The sequence below is a fragment of the Cetorhinus maximus genome, chromosome 2, assembly GCF_964194155.1.
Source record: "Cetorhinus maximus chromosome 2, sCetMax3.hap1.1, whole genome shotgun sequence".
NCBI lineage: Eukaryota > Metazoa > Chordata > Chondrichthyes > Lamniformes > Cetorhinidae > Cetorhinus > Cetorhinus maximus.
In genome coordinates this window covers 222,556,019-222,575,370 of record NC_135880.1, presented here as the reverse complement: position 1 = coordinate 222,575,370, position 19,352 = coordinate 222,556,019, and the positions used below count along the sequence as shown (strand labels likewise).

Here is a 19,352-nt window from a genome sequence, read left to right as displayed (position 1 = left end):
ATCCTGCAATTTTAATTGAAGTCGACAACAAGAAAGTATTTACGAAACACATTCCTTCCAAGAAATGAGAAGTCAAGAAAAAATGAAATTACAGAGTTCCTAGTCTAATCCAGAATTAATCCAGACTATTGGTCAGTTACAGTCCAAGTTCAAGGCTTTGATGCTTCTTTTAAAGTTGATACTGGAACTGCTGTTAACATATTAGCAGATGACCTCGACTGGCATCAGCTAATGATCTTTCATTCATAAAACATCAAGTTACAAGGTCCAGGCGACATAGACCTTCCAATTAAAGGCAGGATTATTGTTCCTCTTCATTACCAGGGGCGACAGATTGTTGATTCTCTCTATGTTCTTCACAATCAATGTACATCCCTATTGAGTGGCAATGTTGGCATACTTCTAGAAATCCTAGACAAACCAGGTGATGCCCACCATTTTAACAGCTCACTGTCTTCCATGCAACAATCTTCAACCTTTTATTTAGAAGCAGTGGAAATTCAGCCTTCAGAAACTGAGGAAGTTTATACGATCAACAGTAAGTTCCTTTCTTTCACAGGGCCACCATCCACTAGGTCCAGGGCAGACATGGAAATTATGAATCTCTTGTTCTTCACCAGAGGTGGCAGATACAGATGGCACTGCAGCAGAAGGTGACCATCCCCATGAAGACCTGCTGGACTTGAATTGGCTCTTCCTAAAAAGTGATGAGGTAGAATCCCTTGCAGCACTGACTGATCTTCTGGAGGTTGAGATCCTAGAGGATGATTCGTCCTTCCCGTTGATGGATGCACCTTATAAGTCTCTGTTGACTTTTTATCCCCAGTTGTCCTTGAAGAGTCTTCCACACAGAATGCCTTGCCTGAGTCCAGGTCAGAATTCACAGAGGATCATACTGTTAAAGAGCTGGTACCTTCCAGGATTGAAAGTCAATTGCTACCCATTCTTCAGTCCCAATTGAAAGTCAACTTCCCTCCAGAGTTGGAGGTCAGCACAGAAGCTGCGCCAGAATCTTTAGTACTTCTGAAGCTGGAGAATTCTGTACAGCAATCTTGTCCCTGAGCTGATTGCCTACAGGATATTTGTCTCATTACAGAAGATGAGGCTGTCTTGTCTCCATATGCTCAGTAATTCTTCCCATTGACCATAGTGGAGCAACCTCATACAGAAAGAAGTGTGGCTATCTTACCACTGCCTACAGAAAATAAACGGTCCTTCCGAAATAACATTGGGAAATCAACTCGTCTTCTTTCCTGACAGTCTTGCAGGAATTTGGTAGTTTTTTTTCTTTCATCGTCTAAGTTCATTGAAATCTGAGATCTTCAACGCCTTTTCTGTCATCGATACAGCAGTGGATAACACAGCTGTCACAGTCTTCCCTGGAGTTGAAGATCATTCGTTTTCTGAAGCTCTTTCCTTGAGTGCTTCGAGGGAGCAATAAGTTCCTCAGAGTGTCTGGAGTTATTCTCTTCCAATCTCAGAAGGTCCAAAGGTCTATTCTCTTCAGTCTTCTCTCTTGAATCAGTCTTTCATTGAAAACTCTCTGTTGTCCTTGCAATTCAGTCATCCTGCAACCTACACAGCTTCCTAGCAATGCTGCTAAAGTGCTGTCCTATTCTGCAGATGATGATGTCCTACCAGATGAAGAAGAAAACCCTCATGTCTCCAAGACATCTTTCCTAAGGGCCGAGAATACTGTGGGAGATTGAATTCCTCAGGGCTGTGACATGGGGAGGGAAAGAGTAGGAGTTGGATAAAATCTGTAGTTGTAAAAAAGGAGTTACAGAAATGCAACGTAAATAACTAAAGAGATAGTTTCATGTTGTTGTTGAGGGTAGGATTATAAACTTAGGGGGAGGTGCAATATAAAGGGTTAGCAGATGGGATGTGCTAATGTATGATGTAGAAGATGATGTACCACTGACACCAGTCAATCGTGATTTAGACTCTCAACAGAGACAGGTTGGAACCATGCCTAGGAGCAACGTGCCTATTCTGTAACCTGTTTAGATGTAGTACTAATAAACAAGTGTTAAGCAGATACCAGAGTATGACTATAGTCTGTCTACTAACCAAGTCCCACGCCTAGAGTCCAAGATAGAACAACACATCTCAGAACAAGGAACTCATTTAACTAATTTTGTGCAGGCTTCTCTCCAACAGGCAACCATCTTCAGGTCATGGACAGCTAGTGGGAGCAGATATTATAGGCAGGGAGCTACAGACGGAGACGTGTGGTAGCAGCTTCCAGCTAACAGCATGGAGCAGGGGATAATGTGCAGGGGGTGGAGTGAATAAGGTGATAGACAGCATGAGGCAGGGACAAATGGACAGTGTGAGGAGATGGTAGCACAGGGGGACAGACAGCACAGGATGGGGACAGCATGGGGAGGGGATTGACAGCATGAGGTAGAGACAATGCAAGGAGACAGAAAGTGCAGAGTATGGATAGCGCGAGGAGGGAACAGCACAGGGAGACAGACAGCATGGGACTGCCCCTGTAGTTGTTTGTGCAGCGAGTTCCAAACATAATCCAACCGCCAACCTACAACAACTTGAAGCCAACCATGCATTGCATCATTGCACTCAATAGTTTTCAATGGGGTGAGTTTGAGTCCATTACATGCTCATTTGATGGATTTTTGGATACTTAGGGAATCAAGGATATGGGGGGGCTAGTGCAGGAAAGTGAAGTTGCAGTAGAAGGTCAGCCATGATCTTATTGAATGGTGGAGCAGGCTTGAGGGCCAAGTTGCCTCCTACTCCTCCTCCTCCTTTGCCTTATGGTCTCAGGTTCTGAAGGAAAAGTCTTTGAGCCAAGCAGATGGTGTAAGCATGGTATTCATAATGCATTTCTTATCCTCCCCACGGAAGGTTGTGGAGAAAATAAGGCTGAGTGGGAGCAAGATCACCTTTCTGGTTATCGATGGGGCTGCCTATGAAGATGCAAAAATGAAGAATTTAAATATTGCAGAGCTCATACAGTCTGATATCCAGACCCTGTGTGGTAAACCACGACTGTGTTATGTGGAAAAAGGCCCAAACGGATTTGGCTTTGAGTTTTCTTCTAAAGGTAATTTTCTCCCAAGTTTTTCTCTTTGCATCTGACTGACTTTTTCCTTTCTCTTGACGAGGGACTTACACAATGCTGGATTCATTAGCTAACTCAGCAGTGATCAGCGGGTTTACTTACCCAACCCTTACGTGGGCCCTCGGTGGGATTCCACGGAAATATTGGCAGGGTACCAGGGCCAGAATCCTGACTTTGTGCTCTGCTGGCTGGTGTTTTGGGCATTTCCCTAAGACTGGAGGCTGACAGTTAGTGATAATAACTGGCACTAGAAGGAAAAGGGGGGCTATTTTAATTTAAGGCAAGGGTGTAAGTTGGGCAACATGGAACTGGATGTTCATCAACTGTACTGCCCAGGTTTCATTCATTGACTTCAATGGAAAGAACATTTGAAAAAATAAATAAGGTAGTAATTTATAGCGTTTAAATAATGAAAAAGGTAAAAGGAGTGGGCTGATTAGGGACCATTAAGGGGATTTACACATGGAGACAGAGGTCATGGCTGAGGTACTAAATGAGTACTTTGCATCAATCTTTAACCAAGGAGGAAGATGCTGCCAAAGTCATAGTGAAAGATGAGGCAGTTGAGACAATGGATGAGCTAAAGAGGTATTAGAAAGATTTACCTATTGGGACTTAGCTGAGTAACGCTTAGAGATATAACAGGGACGGGATGGGCTGAATGGCCTCCTTTTCTGCTGTAACCATTTTATGATTCTATGGGCATCCAATTTAATATTGTCCACTTCATGCCATTGCCCAATGTTAAAATAAACTACTTCGAGATTATGAACTTGTATTCACTTTCGGATGAATTAAGGTGCCAAGGCTCCGTTTACATTGAGCATCCAATCTGAGGGGCCTGCGGAAAAAAGCGGAGTGCAGTCAAATGACAAACTCATTGAAATTAATGGAGTCAATGTGGAGGATTGTACCTATCTACAAGTCAAAAAAGAGGTAAGGAGCCTTGACAGACCCCTCGCATTCATTTGTCTCATGAGTCGCCAATAATTGTTTGATGCGCCAAACATACTGCAGCCATTATGGGAAATGGAGGGCCTCTTCAAAAAACCACTATGGGATTCAAATTTCTAGTCATCACTTCGATGATGGCACTCTCACCTCTTAGTCAGAGGGTCATGGGCTTAAGACCCACTTTCAAGACTTGAGCATCTAATCTAAACTGACACTGCAGTGCAGTACTGAGGGAGTACTCTCTTTCAGAGGTGCAGTCATCTGAATGAAACTTTAAACCGAGGCTCTGTCTGCCCTCTCAGGTGGATGCCAAAGATCTCACGGGATTATCCAAAGAAAAGCAGGGGAATTAAATTGAGGCGTAAGGCATTAGTTAAACCCCATAGTGAGAACTGTGCACTGTTATTGATCACCATTGGGGAAACTTTCTACTTCTGTGATTGTCTTGTGTATCTGAGTACAAATTTGGAAATTGTAAACCCCTCCCCTCCCTCCCAATTCATAATTCTCACCAATCAAAATTAATGGTTCAGCATTAATGGCTCCAGTTGCACGATGTCCTGGATAGTCTCCCCACCTATTGTTTCTGAGGCTATGGAGGCAAGGAATGATGGTGATTCCAGATATCAGGAACCTAAGTTGTGAGAAAGGTGGAGGAAATCAAGCTTGTTCTTTGGATAAAGGGAGATTTCAAACAACCTAATTGAATTTTTCAAGGATATAAAGTGGTGTCACATTGTCAGCAATCACTGTTTACTAACTGGTTCACTCATGTCCTTTAGTGGAGGTCCTGTGACCCAGTGGGTAGCGTCCCTGCCTCTGGGCCAGAAGCTCCAGGTTCAAGTCCCACTCCAGGACTTCATGACCATGGAAGGTGCATTCATAACGTGGCCAAATAGGTTGAATATCAGCCTGTAAATCCTTCCAATATGCTTGATGGCAGGCAGTAAGTGTGGGAAGAGTTTCCTGGTCAGTCATCCTACAGAAGGCAACGGCAAACCACTGCAGTACTTTGCCAAGCATAACCATGGACCAATCCAATAGAAGTCCATGGTTACCAGCACACTCTTAGAGCATGATATGAGGAGAAGGAATGCTCTTTAGGGAAGGAAGTCTGCTGTTCTTACCCAGTTTGGCCTACATATGGCTCTAAGCCCATGGCAATGTAATTAGCTCTTAACTGACCTCTTGGTTGTATTCAAGAAGTTGGCCCACCATCACCTTCTCAAGGGCAATTTAGGGATAGGTAGTAAATGCAACAGCTACATCCATGAATGAATGAAAAAAAAATGTGGATGTGTGAGTCTAAAAAGTTAGGTCATAGAAGTGAAGTCAGACACTGCTTTTGCATCCACTTTTGTACTTCTGTGGCATAGGTTACCAGAGAAAGCACTGAATGGACAATATAAACAGGTTCAAGGAACACTTAGTCACATCTCTTGAGAGAGAAGGAGTTGAGGGATATGAAGTGGATAAATGGGATTGAAATCAATCAAAAATGGTTGAGTTTGTTGGGTTTTGTGGCTTTTTACTCCTCCTAAGAAATATTGTTAAGGCCAGCCACATCGAAACTGAAGTAGTTTTGTAACTAAATGGAATAAACCTGCTCATAAGTACTAATTAGTAAATTATTACGGATACAGTATTTGATGTCATGAAGGTCACTGATTTTACTTTCTTGTTTTAACCTTGAAAAAGCAACCAGTCTCTATAAAGCAGCTAACTGAGTTAAGTGCTAGATTTACTTAAAGAAACTATGCAGGCTCCCAAAAGCAAGTGAGAAAATTGGTAAACAAACACATTAAAATGAACACATAGAAGCCATGATAAAGAAAGTACTGGAAGATACTTAACTTGGATTGTACCGACTAATATAGGCAATGCTCATGTTTGCTGATAGATTAAAGAAACTGGAGACTCAGTAACTTTACTGGTGACTGATCAGAAGACAGATGCTTACTATAGAGACAAAGGAATCAGGATCGTTCCAGCCATGGCCTGCTTCAAGCATTTGCCCTTCAAGCCAAGAAAACTTTACTTGGTGAAAGGCAGTTGTGGCTACGGATTCCTGTTGAAAACCGAGAAAACAACTTCAGGGACATATGGTAAGGTGCTGATTCCAGACAGGAAACTATTAATGAAGCAACAAGTTTCACAGGGTTTAGCAGTAATCAGATTAAGTTGAATTTCACCAACTTCTCTCTCTGCTTCATACTCTCCCTTCTTTTGGTTTTACCCATATTCCCAATCATTCATCCGCCAATCCTCGTGTGAGGAGTTATCTTACTCCCCGGCAGTACTGTTCCATAAGCAAATGCTAAAGGGGGCACTCCAGCATCAATCCAGAATCAGAGCACAAGTTTAAAATTAGAGCTGGACTATTCAGGAATGAAATCAGGAAATACTTCTTTTAGACAAGGGGTAGTGGAGATCTGGAACTGGGGGGGTTCAATTGAAATTGATAGATTATTGCTGGGTAAGAGCAAATCTCCTTCTGTACTTTGACGTCAAACACTCTCAGGGTGGGTACTGCACAGGTTAAATATAGAGTAAAACTGTCTCAATATAGTTCTGTTGAAGAGTCATACGGACTCGAAACGTTAACTGTGTTCCTCTCCGCAGATGCTGCCAGACCTGCTGAGTTTTTCCAGGTATTTTTATTTTTGTCTCAACATTACCTCATGAACAACCCCCTAATAATAGTGTTCAGGTTAAAAAAAATTTAAAAAATATAGTTGAACAGATACTTGGTTTTTCAAATTATTTGCATGCATTGTATAGTAAATTGATAATTACAAACATTGTGGCTTTTTTAACTGACACTGATAGATTGGAGTCACGTTGTTCGAAATTCCTGTCACTTTCCATTCAATGCTCTATAGAAACAGAGCGAGAAGTACTGGTCTGATCCTAAACTTAGAACAGTATCCCCAACAGCAGAGATGTGAACCTTCCATTTTTACAGTGGCCATTCTGCATGGTCTCTCCAATTAATGTTCGCAGTTTAGCAGCTGCCATATAAAATGGAAGCAATCCCTGGCAAATGGCTCGCAACTCTCTCCATCACTGGGGGTTTTCCTCACCTCATATCCGGGTCTGTTATAGACTCATTAATAGAGATTGATCGCTATGATTAGTCAACAATTATATTATCATTGTATCATTCAGGGGGAAATGATGGCATAGTAGTAATGCCACTAGACTAGTAACCCAGGGGCCCAGGCCTTTGCCCTCGAGATAAGAGTTCAAATCTCAGCACTGCAGCTGGTGGAATTTGAATTCAATTAATAAAAAAATCTGGAATTGAAAGCCAATCTCAGTAATGGTGAACAAGCAACTATCATTGATTATCATAAAAATCAACCTGGTTCACTAATGTCCTTTATTGAAGGAAATCTGCCATCTTTACCTGGTTTGTCCTACATGTGAGTCCAGATCCACAGCAATGTGGTTGACTCTTAACTGCATTCTGAAATGGCCTAGCAAGCCATTCAGTACTAGGGAAATTAGGGTTGGGCAACAAATGCTGGCCTTGTCAGTGACATCCACATCCCATGAAAGAGTACATTTTTTAAAATGCCACCACCAGGAAGGTAGAAGGTGAACCATATGGACCTTGGTCTTTTTGCATCTAGCAATTCCTATGTTCCTACTTGTGAGTAATTTTTGTGAGTAAAATGATTGGAAATTGGTCAAAGCCATTGTTGCAGACCCTTAACCATCACTTAGTCATGGTAACCACACCTATTTTCCAGGTCAGTATTTGCGGGAAGTGGATGCTGGAAGTCCGGCAGAGAAATGTGGGATGAAGGAAGGAGACCATTTGCTGGCTGTAAACAGAGACAACATTGAGGGACTGCAGCATGATATTGTGGTGAGGAAGATCAGGGAGAGTGGGAATCAAACCACCTTCACCGTCATCAGCTCTGAAGGAGAAAAATATTTCACATCTGTGAGCATTTCTCTTCTTTAGTTTGTTTTCAAGCCTTTCATCACTCAGTTTTTATCTACTGACAGAGAGAGGTGTCACTTCTTATGCTCTTCTGTATATAAAAGGAACACTTTAAAGCAAAGATGAGAGAACTAGGTCTTCTATCTTGATAATACATGGTCTATGGCTATACTGCAGATAGAGAGATACCAGCCTGGCAAGACTGTTGTTGGGAAATGTTGAAGAAGCTTCACTCATCTAAGCAACACTGTACCTGCCCTGGGAGAGTTCGATGGGGACGGTGCAGAGGGAGCTTTACTACACCCCATGATGTAATTGGGAGAGTGCATTTTAAGCCAAAACAACCCACCCCATTAAAATTTTAAATTTTGAAAGAATAAAATGACTATGAAAGAATGGCAGCGTTGGATTGCAAATCTGACTAAAATGTTTTCCCCCTTTAGTCCAGACAAATTAAGAAAAGTGTCCAGTTAGCACTGCACAAAGAGGAAGCCTCATGGATTTGGAGGACATGAATGGTCACCTGGTGAGGGCTGAACTCAGCCCTGTCAGCAAAGTGAAACGTCAAGTGAAAGCCAAGATGCTTCACATTGAGAAACAGAGAAAATGAAGAGGAGAAAGTAGCTGAATAAGTATAAGAACAAGAGGAGGCCATTCAGCCCCTCAATCTTGTTCCACCATTCAATGAGATGATGGCTGAACTGCACACAGGCAAAAAAGTTCTTTCCCAGCTGGAAAATGTTAAATATTTTTGGATCACAGGCAGAAAAAGAAGGTACAAGATTTCCAGGCAGGAAGAGACCAGCTGATCCTTCAGGCCTACTCCATACCATGGTAGCTAGAGTATTGTGATTAAACACTAACTACGTTCCCCAACCCCTTCTCCTTCCTCTCCCCAACCCCCCTCTCTCCCCCTTCTCCCCTCCTCTCTCCCCCACCCCTCTCTTTCACTCTCCCACCCCTTTAGGATGTACTCAGTTACTTTACCAATAGCTACACCGAACATGCTGCCCATTTGACAAACAAAATCTTTTTAAAACATGTAGAAATCAGAATTCTAATGAAATGAATGTGAGTACTGGGCAACTGGAGAGCACCAAATGAGCTGACAGACCTTTTAATTTGTTCAACGCAGTTGGGTTTGTCCCCTTTAATTTGTATGGAAGATGATGATGTTGAAGAACAAATGGAATTGAAAGAGACAGCTGAGAGATGTCTGTCACCTCAGCAAGCTCGCCCTCCTCTGTGCTGCCCTACAGCCCAACAAGCAACTGGACCCAAACCCAGGCTTTGCCATTTGGTAAAGGGCTCCTCAGGGTACGGATTTCAAATTTACAGCATCACGGATGAGCCAGGAATCTATATCCAAGAGGTTAGTTCTCTTTTTGCAAATGAAAGAGGACTGAAGTTTAAACTTAAATGCAAAATACCGCGGATGCCGGAAATCTGAAGTAAAAATGGAAAATATTGGAAAAACTTAGCAGGTCTGGCAGCATCTGTGGAGAGAGAAACAGAGTTAACATTTCAAGTCCGTATGACTCTTCTTCAAAGCCAGAGTTATGTTGGAGTTTTTAACAACCCTTTACCGTTGTTGAATCAAAATCTTGATACTTCCTAACAAGCAAGGGAACATCTTTACCACATGGACTACAGTGGTTCAAGAGGGCAGCTCACCACCACCTTCACAAAGGACAATTAGGGATAGGCAATAAATGCCAGCCTTGCATTTACATTGACATTTACACCCCAAGGATAGCTTAAAATTTTTTTAATGTTATCTTAGTCATTTCTGTTGACAAGTGTTTTTGTGAACATGGCACTCAACAACTCTTTTCACCAGTAAAGTTAAAACTCCAACATTACTCTAGCTTTGAAGGACAGTCATACAGGCTTTTTTTTCTGAAGCATTCGCAACAATCTTCAACCAGAAGTGCCGAGTGGATGATCCATCTCGGCCTCCTGTGGAGGTCCCCAGCATCACTGATACCAGTCTTCAGCCAAGCCGAGTCACTCCACGTGATATCAAAAAACGGTTGAAGGCACTGGATACTGCAAAGGCTATGGGCCCTGACAACATTCCGGCAATAGTACTGAAGACGTGCTCCAGAACTTGCCACACCCCTAGCCAAACTGTTCCAGTACAGCTGCGACACTGGCATTTACCAGGCTATGTGGAAAATTGCCCAGGTATGTCCTGTACACAAAAAGCAAGACAAATCCAACCCGGCTAATTACCGCCCCATCAGTCTACTCTCCATCATCAGTAAAGTAATGGAAGGGGTCATCAACAGTGCTATCAAGCGGCACTTGCTTCGCAATACCCTGCTCACTGATGCCCAGTTTGGGTTCCGACAGGGCCACTCAGCTCCTGACCTCATTACAGCCTTGGTTCAAACATGGACAAGAGAGCTGAACTCCAGAGGTGAAGTGAGAGTGACTGCCCTTGACATCAAGGCAGCATTTGACAGAGTGTGGCATCAAGCAGCCCTAGCAAAACTGGAGTCAATGAGAATCAGGGGGAAAACTCTCCGCTAGTTGGAGTCATACCTAGCACAAAGGAAGATGGTTGTGGTTGTTGGAGGTCAGTCATCTCAGCTCCAGGACACCACTGCAGGAGTTCCTCAGGGTAGTGTCCTAGGCCCAACCATCTTCAGCTGCTTCATCAATGACCTTCCTTCCATCATAAGGTCAGAAGTGGGGATATTCGCTGATGATTGCACAATGTTCAACATCATTTGCAACTCATCAGATACTGAAGCAGTCCACGTCCAAATGCAGCAAGTCCTGGACAATATCCAGGCTTGGGCTGACAAGTGGCAAGTAACATTCATGCCACACAAGTGTCTGGCAATGACCATCTCCAACAAGAGAGAATCCTACCATCGCCCCTTGATGTTCAATAGCATTACCATCACTGAATCCCCCGCTATCAACATCCTGGGGGTTACCATTGACCAGAAACTGAAATGAACTAGCCATATAAATACTGTGGCTACAAGAGCAGGTCAGAGGCTAGGAATCGTGCAACGAGTAACTTACCTCCTGACTCCTCAAAGCCTGTCCACCATCTACATGGCACAAGTCAGGAGTTTGATGGAATACTCTCCACTTGCCTGGATGAGTGCAGCTCCCACAACACTGAAGAAGCTTGACACCATCCAGGACAAAGCAGCACGCTTAATTAGCACCACATCCACAAACATTCACTCCCTCCACCACCGACGCACAGTAGCAGCAGTGTGTACCATCTACAAGATGCACTGCAGGAATTTGCCAAGGCTCCTTAGACAGCACCTTCCAAACCCACAACCACTACCACCTTGAAGGACAAGGGCAGCAGATGGATGGGAACACCACCACTTGGAAGTTCCCCTCCAAGTCACTCACCATCCTGACTTGGAAATACATCGCCGTTCCTTCACTGTCGCTGGGTCAAATCCTGGAACTCCCTTCCTTACAGCACTGTGGGTGTACCTACATCACATGGACTGCAGCGGTTCAAGAAGGCGGCTCACCACCACCTTCTCAAGGGCAACTAGGGATGGGTAATAAATGCTGGCCCAGCCAGCAAAGCCCACATCCCGTGAATGAATTAAAAAAAAGACCGTATGGCTCTTCTTCAAAGCTAGAGTTATGTTGGAGTTTTAACTTTACTGGTGAAAAGAGTTGTTGAGTGCCATGTTTACAAAAACATTTGTCAATAGAAATGACTAAGATAGCATTAGAATTTTTTAAAGCTATCCTTGGGGTGTAAATGTCACTGGCAAGGCCGGCGTTTATTGCCCACCCCTAATTGTCCTTTGTGAAGGTGGTGGTGAGCTGCCCTCTTGAACTGCTGCAGTCCATGTGGTAAAGATGTTCCCTTGCTTGTTAGGAAGTATCAGGATTTGGATTCAGCAACGGTAAAGGAATGGAGATATGTGTCCAAAATTCTGCTACCCGTGTCCTAACTCGCATCAAGTTCTATCTTCCAGTGCTCACTCACCCACATTGGCTCCTAGCCCAGCAACATGTAAATTTTAAAATTGTCATCCTTATTTTCAAATCCCAATATGGCCTCGATCCTCCCTACCTCTGTAAACTCCTTCAGCCCTACATCTCTCTGAGATTTCTGCTCTCCTCCAATTTAGGCCTCTTGCGTATCCCTGATTTGCTTCAGTCCACTATTGGCAGCACTGCCATCAGCTGCCGAGGCCTTGAGATTTGGAATTACCCCTGTCTTACTCCTCCTTTATGAGGCTCCTTAAAATCTACTAACTCAGCCAAACCTTTGGTCAACTATTCCTAATATCTTGATAGGTAGCTCAGTGTCAAAATTCTGCTTGATAATCACTCCTGTGAAGCACTTTGGGACATTTTACCATGTTAAATGTGCTATATTAATACAAGTTTTTGTTGTTATGTTGATTTCTCATTCTGTGGTGATCCTTGCAGGTTGTGCCTGAAGATGTTGGATACAAAGCAGGAATCAGGGATGGTGACATGGTAATTGAGGTAAATGGAATAAACATAGAGAAGGTCAGCTACGAGGATGTTCTCTTGAAGATAAAAGAAAAAAAATCTGAGGTGACTCTTCTCGTCATGAATAAAAAGGAATATTGGCACTGTAAAGATAACGATATCCCAATTAGCAGAGAATCAGCCAGCGAAGACAATAAAACTTGCAAAACTGGGAGCACAGAGAAAGGGCTCCAGCACTGACAGCAGTAAAAAGACAAATAAAACCACTGAAAAAGACAGCAATGCTCATCTTGTTAATAAGGTAACTTCAACAGGACCACTTCCATCTGAAAACCTGTTTTAGTGAATAATTATTGATCAGAATCCTGGGGAGAACGCCACTGCTCTCCTTCAAAATAGTGCCAAGGAATCTTCTACATCCATCTCAACTTTCCCTCCTTGCCAATCTGTTTACTAAATTATTTTTATTTTCATTTCTGCTGCCAGGGCTCCAAGTTGGAGGACAGAAATTCATTTTGCTGAAGCTATGTGTATTGATATGACTATTCCAAGCAATTCTCTCCTCCTATTCTAAAACAGCCAGAGACGCTGGAAAGGGTATGGGAGAGCTCACTGCACTTTATTAATCCCTGGGATTATTGAGATGGAAGGATGCTGGATGATGCCGACCAGCCAGCATTCACACAATGAAAATCATTTTGCTTCTTGAAATTTCTAAAAGGCCCTCTTTCAATCGACCATACATCATCACACTTCAAACTCCAAGGTTTTATTTTCCTTTTTTAAAAAAATTGTCCAGAGTCAGTCTGGAAGAAAAATTTGCAACACATTTCTTAAGAGTGTTTGTGCACCTGCAGAATGATTGTTGAGAACGAAATGTGCTGATTGGCATCTGAAAGAGCAGACAGGTGTTCAGTGTTCAGGCTCCTGTTACTCCGCTCGTTGCCTGGTTGTTTGGGAGTGAGCAGTGCCGTGGTGCCCTCTGATTTTCTTCTCTCTGGTGGGAGATCCCTAGTGCCTGTTTGGCGTCGCTCCTGATAGCACTGTCCAAATTATCATGCGGGGGAACAGCACTGTGTGGATCAACACTCTTTGACACCAGGTACTCCAAATACAAGTTGTAAATAATTCAACAACACATATTAATCATTTTATATCAATCTTGTAACATTGTGCTGGCCAGTATTTGACAAACCAGCATTAAAATGTGGGAGACGGAATGTTAAATTGCTGGTCCCTGGTGTTTTTATTATTAAGGAGGTTTACAAAACAGATGAAGGCCATTCTGCTCATCAAGTCTATGCTGGTTCTTTACAAGAGTTATACAAACTAATCCCACAGCCCCACTCTATCCAACCCTCATTGACTGTCCCTCGACAAAACAGAGATGACAAAACATTTCCTTGTGAAACTAACACACTGCACTAGAGTTGTTAAAGGCACAGCACAACAAACATGTCTCACAAAAGATGGTATCCGAGCTCGGGCTGAAGCCACAAGAAAGAAGGACCATTATCTACAGAACTGATCCTGAAGCCTTGTCACTTTGAGAACTGCTGTTACTAAGAAATTGTACAATATTCCAATAAAAGGTTTAAAGTTTTAAAGGATACTTTGGACCAAGCTCATTTGTATGTTAAAATTATGAGGAATACTTACCAACATTGGTATCCGTTGTTTAGCTATTTTCGAGAGCTGTATTGAGTAATTACAAGACTAATCTATGGTATAGTTCAGGCTTTTCCCAAACACCTTTTATTTCATTTTACAGCTGGATGTAAGTTTGCAGAAGTCTCTATTGGACCAATTCTGAAAACGTATACACTTCTGTTTATGAGTTAGGACAGCCTGACCTAACAGTTGGTCCTGAATTACAGAAAATCTTTACTTAAAAATAAGCGGTATGTCCACTTGTATCCCTCTATCATTTTAGTAGGTAGGAACATACCGCCATTTGACCATTATGCACAGGTTAAATTTGTTGTCTAGGTGTTTTTACAGATAAAAAGTACACAGAAGCAGAAAGATTCAGTGCAATGATCAAACATATTTTATACAAGTTGGATATGTTGAAAAACAAGTGTCTATAACTAGTACAACTTCTCTCAGCAGGTTCTGAGAAGCAGGCTTTGTTTGTATGGTAGCACAGTGATTATGTTTCTGGACTAGTAATCCAGGCGGCTGGACTAATGATCCAGAGACATGAGTTCAAATACCATCAGGGCAGTAGGGGGCAAATTAAATTCAATTAATTAAGCAAAATCTAGAATAAAAAGCTAATATCAGTTATGGTGATCATGGAACAACCAGGTTGCCATAAAAACACATCTGGTTCACTAATATCCTTTAGGGAAGAAAATTTGCTGTCCTTACCTGGTCTGGCATACATGTGACTCCAGATTCATAACAATATGGTTGACTCTTATCTGCCTCAGAAATGGCCTAGCAAACCATATGATAGCATTTAAGAGGGTGGCTCACCATCACCCACTCAAGGGCAATTAGGGATGAGCAATAAATATTGGCCTTGCCCACATCCTGTGAATGAATAATGAAAAAAAAGGTTAATTTTTAGGGACTCCAATTGCCCCTCTCACATGGAGAAGCTAAACTAGAAGACTGAAGTTCACAAAAATGTTTCTGCGTATAAATAAAATTTTCTTTGATCTAGAAGCAAGCAAATGACTTGCATTTATATAGTATTTGATCAACTCTCTTCCAAGGTATCTCACAATTACTTTTCAAGATGTGGTTTTCTTGGTGCTGATTGAAGGTGAAATGTTGGCCACAACACCAGCAGATTTCTTTGCCCTTCATTTGTATCTTTCATTCCACCTGATTGGGGGCCTTGGTTTAATGTCTCATCCAAAAGATAGCCCCTTTGACAATACAATACTGCACTGATGAAACCTTAATAGAGATTGTCTTCAACAACCTGGATCTGGACAGACCCACAACAGTGCCAATTATGTGATAATAGTTCAGGAGAAGTGTCTCCATGTTTACAACTTTTCAGACAGCCCCCTTCTAACACCTAACATCAGTTGGTAATTAAATTTTCAATCATCAAGAGGAATTCACACAAGATGACTTCTCCATTACACAACCAATAGGGCATTAATTTGGCCAGACAGATGGAAATTGAGGCAATAAATAAAATGGTTGCAACTAATTTACATAATTGCAATAAGGAGACAATAAACGCCCAAGGCATTTAATTAAATAAGAGAATTATTCTGTGTGTCGAGAACAATACACTCCATTCCCTGCGGTGCCCATTGCTTGTGGAAGGCCTCCGGAATACTTTAGGACATTCCATACTTCATCACCAGGGTGACCAGGCCGTGACTGAGTAAGAGATACAGTAAGCCAGAGAGATCCCAAATCATTCAAGGACAAATTTTAACTTTGAGTAAGTTGATGAGCTCCGATTGCCATTGAGCCTGTTGCATGAATTGGACACCCATATAATAACTGCCACAGAACTAAGGAAACCTCATATAGACCTCCTCATAATTGAGATAGTGCAAGAAACCTAATTAAAAATTGCACTGTCCCATTAAACCATTGTCAGCATGTTCACTGACTTACAGTGCTTCCTGATGTTATCCTCCTGTTTTTCCCTCCATGCCCTTGCCCCTCCCTATTTCTGAATTTCTCCAACTCTGGCTTCTTATTTATCTCCCAGCACTCCTTCACCCCACAATTCCTTCACTCCACCAGATGGCTGTTCTTTCAACCATCTAGGCGCCAAGTTCTAGAATTCCTTTCACAAACCTCTTCACTTCTCTTTTAAGACACATCCAGTCATGAATGGTGGTGGACAATTAAACAACTCACTGGAGGAGGAGGCTCCACAAATATCCCCATCCTTAATGATGGGGGAGCCCAGCACATCAGTGCAAAAGATGAGGCTGAAGTATTTGCAACAATCTTCAGCCTACAGTGCTGAGTGGATGATCCATTTCAACCTCCTCCGGAGGTCCCCAGTGTCACAGGTGCCAGTCTTCAGCCAAGCCGATTCACTCCATGTGAGATCAAGAAACAGCTGAAGGCACTGGATGCTGCAAAGGCTATGGGCCCTAACTATATTCCGGCAATAGTGCTGAAGACTTGTGCTCCAGAACATGCTGGGCCCCTAGCCAAGTTGTTCCAGTACAGCTACAACACTGGCATCTACCTGGTAATGTGGAAAATTGCCCAGGTATGCCCTGTGCACAAAAAACAGGACAGATCCAACCCAGCCAATTACCGCCCCATCAGTCTACTCTCCATCATCAGTAAAGTGACGGAAGGGGTCATCAACATTGCAATCAAGCGGCTCTTGCTTCGCAATACCCTGCTCACTGACATTCAGTTTGGGTTCCGTCAGGATCACCTAGATCCTGACCTCATTACAGCCTTGGTTCAAACATGGACAAAAGAGCTGAACTCCAGAGGTGAGATGAGACTGACTGCCCTTGACATCAAGGCAGCATTTGACCGAGTGTGGCATCAAGGAGCCCTAGCAAAACTGGAGTCAATGGGAATCAGGTGGAAAACTCTTCGCTGGTTGGAGTCATACCCAACACAAAGGAAGATTGTTGTGGTTGTTGGAGGTCAATCATCTCAGTTCCTGGACATCACTGCAGGAGTTCCTCAGGGTAGCGTCCTCAGCCCAACCATCTTCAGCTGCTTCATCAATGACCTTCCTTCCAACATAAGGTCAGAAGTGGGGATGTTTGCTGATGATTGCACAATGTTCAGCACCATTCGAGACTCTTTAGATATTGAAGCAGTCCATGTCCAAATGTAGCAAGATCTGGACAATATCCAGGCTTGGGCTGACAAGTGGCAAGGAACATTCCTGCCACACAAGTGCCAGGCAATGACCATCTCCAACAAGAAAGAATCTAATCATCGTCCTCTGGCATTCAATGGCATTACCATCGCTGGATACCCCATGATTAACAACCTGGAGGTTACCATTGACCAGAAACTGAACTGGACTAGCCATATACTGTGGCTACAAGAGCAGGTCAGAGGCTAGGAATCCTGTGGCGAGTAACCCACCTCCTGACTCCCCAAAGCCTGTCCACCATCTACAAGGCACAAGTCAGGAGTGTGATGAATACTCTCTACTTGCCTAGATGAGTGCAGCTCCAAAAACACTCAAAAAGCTTGACACCATCCAGGACAAAGCAGCTTGTTTGATTGGCACCGCATCCACAAACATTCACTCTCTCCACTACCGACACACAATGGCTGCAATATGTACCATCTACAAGATGCACTGCAGGAACTCACCAACCCTTCCAAACCCACGAATGGTATGATCTATAAGGACAAGTGCAGCAGATGCATGGGAACACCACCAACTGGAAGTTCTGCTCCAAGCCACTCACCACCCTGACTTGGAAATATATCGCTGTTCCTTCACTGTCACTGGGTCAAAATCCTGGAACTCCTTCCCTAACAGCACTGTGGGTGTACCTACACCTCATGGACTGCAGCAGTTCAAGAAGGCAGCTCACCACCACCTTCTGAAGGGCAATTAGGGATGGACAATGAATGTTGGCCTTGCCAGAGATGCCTACATCCCATGAATGAATTTTTAAAAAATCCTTAAAACCTGGCACTTTGATCAATCATTTGAGATGCTTGTTCTGAGACTGTGCCCTTGTGTTCTAGATTCTCCAGCTAAGGGAAACAATCTCTCTGTCTATCCTGTCAAGCCCCTTCAGAATTTTGTATGGTTCAATGATGTCACCTCTCATTCTTCTGAACATCAGAGAATATAGAGGTGATCTCATTGAAGCATACAAGATTCTCATCTTCTGATTAGGCACTTTACAGCTTTCTGGACTCAACAGTGAGTTCAACATCAGACTATTAACTCTGTCCTCTTTCCCCCCCCCCACGTGCCAGTTTGTATCTTGTTTACATGGTTTTGCTTTCAGGCAGAGCTGACCTTTATTTTCCAATAACACCTACTCGGGCTCAATGCTTTGTTTCTTTACTACTACCATTACTACTCCCTTTGCCTTTCGTTCCATGGCATCTTTGGTGTTTAATTTCCCCCCTCCTCTAACCCATCCTTGACCTTCCCTTTTGTTCCGCCTGACCCCTCACCCCTTTTTCAACGGAATGGGATGATCTGATTGTGGGCCTCAGCGCCACTTTCCTGCCTACCCTGATACCCTTTGACTCCCTTGTTAATCAAGAATCTATCTACATCTGTATTGAAAATGTCCAATGAACCAGCCTCTACCATTCTCTGAGGAAGAGAGTTCCATAGACACATGACCCTCTGAGAGAAAAAAATTCTCCTCATCTCCATCTTGAATGGGAGACCCCTCCCGCCCCTTATTTTTGTTCTGGTCTCTTTTGGGGGGGGGTGGGTAACATCCTTTCAGCATCCAACCTATCAAGTACCCTCAGGATCCTATATGTTTCGATAAGGTCACTTCTCATTCTTCTAAACTGCAATGGATGCAGGACCAACCTGTCCTGATAAGATAAGCCTTTCTTCCCAAGGATCAGCCGAACGAACCTTCTCTGAACTCTTCACAGATGCTGCCAGGCAGAAGGAGGCCATTCGGCCCATCATGTCTGCACCAGCTCTTGGAATTTAGTGTCATTCTCCTGTAACCCGTATTCTTCCTTTTGAGATAACGGTCTAATTCCCATTTGCACCTGCCTCCACTACACTCAGGCAGTGCATTCCAGTCACTCCATGCATGAGAAAGCTTTTCCTCATGAGGCTTTGGCTTCTTGTACCAACTACTTTCAATCTGTGCCCTCTTGTTCTCCATCCTTTCACAGGTGGGGGAACCGCCTCTCCCTATCTGCTCTGTCCGAGCTCCTCATGATTTTGAATACCCCGTTCATTCCACTCTATCTTTAGACCTGCAG

At 43.2% G+C, this 19,352-nt stretch overlaps 1 protein-coding gene across 1 annotated transcript in view; it reads left to right on the top strand.

The window, feature by feature from the left end:
• The window catches only part of LOC144691029 (Na(+)/H(+) exchange regulatory cofactor NHE-RF3-like), a 35,912-nt gene extending 21,909 nt beyond the window's left edge, over positions 1–14,003 (top strand). The window contains exons 5-10 of the mRNA XM_078559034.1: positions 2,875–3,073; positions 3,891–4,027; positions 5,946–6,150; positions 7,801–7,997; positions 9,133–9,369; positions 12,432–14,003. Of these exons, the coding sequence (XP_078415160.1) occupies positions 2,875–3,073; positions 3,891–4,027; positions 5,946–6,150; positions 7,801–7,997; positions 9,133–9,369; positions 12,432–12,698 (1,242 nt within the window). The 3' untranslated portion in view covers positions 12,699–14,003. The remainder of the gene's footprint in view (positions 1–2,874; positions 3,074–3,890; positions 4,028–5,945; positions 6,151–7,800; positions 7,998–9,132; positions 9,370–12,431) is intronic.
• The last annotated feature ends 5,349 nt before the right edge of the window (positions 14,004–19,352 follow it).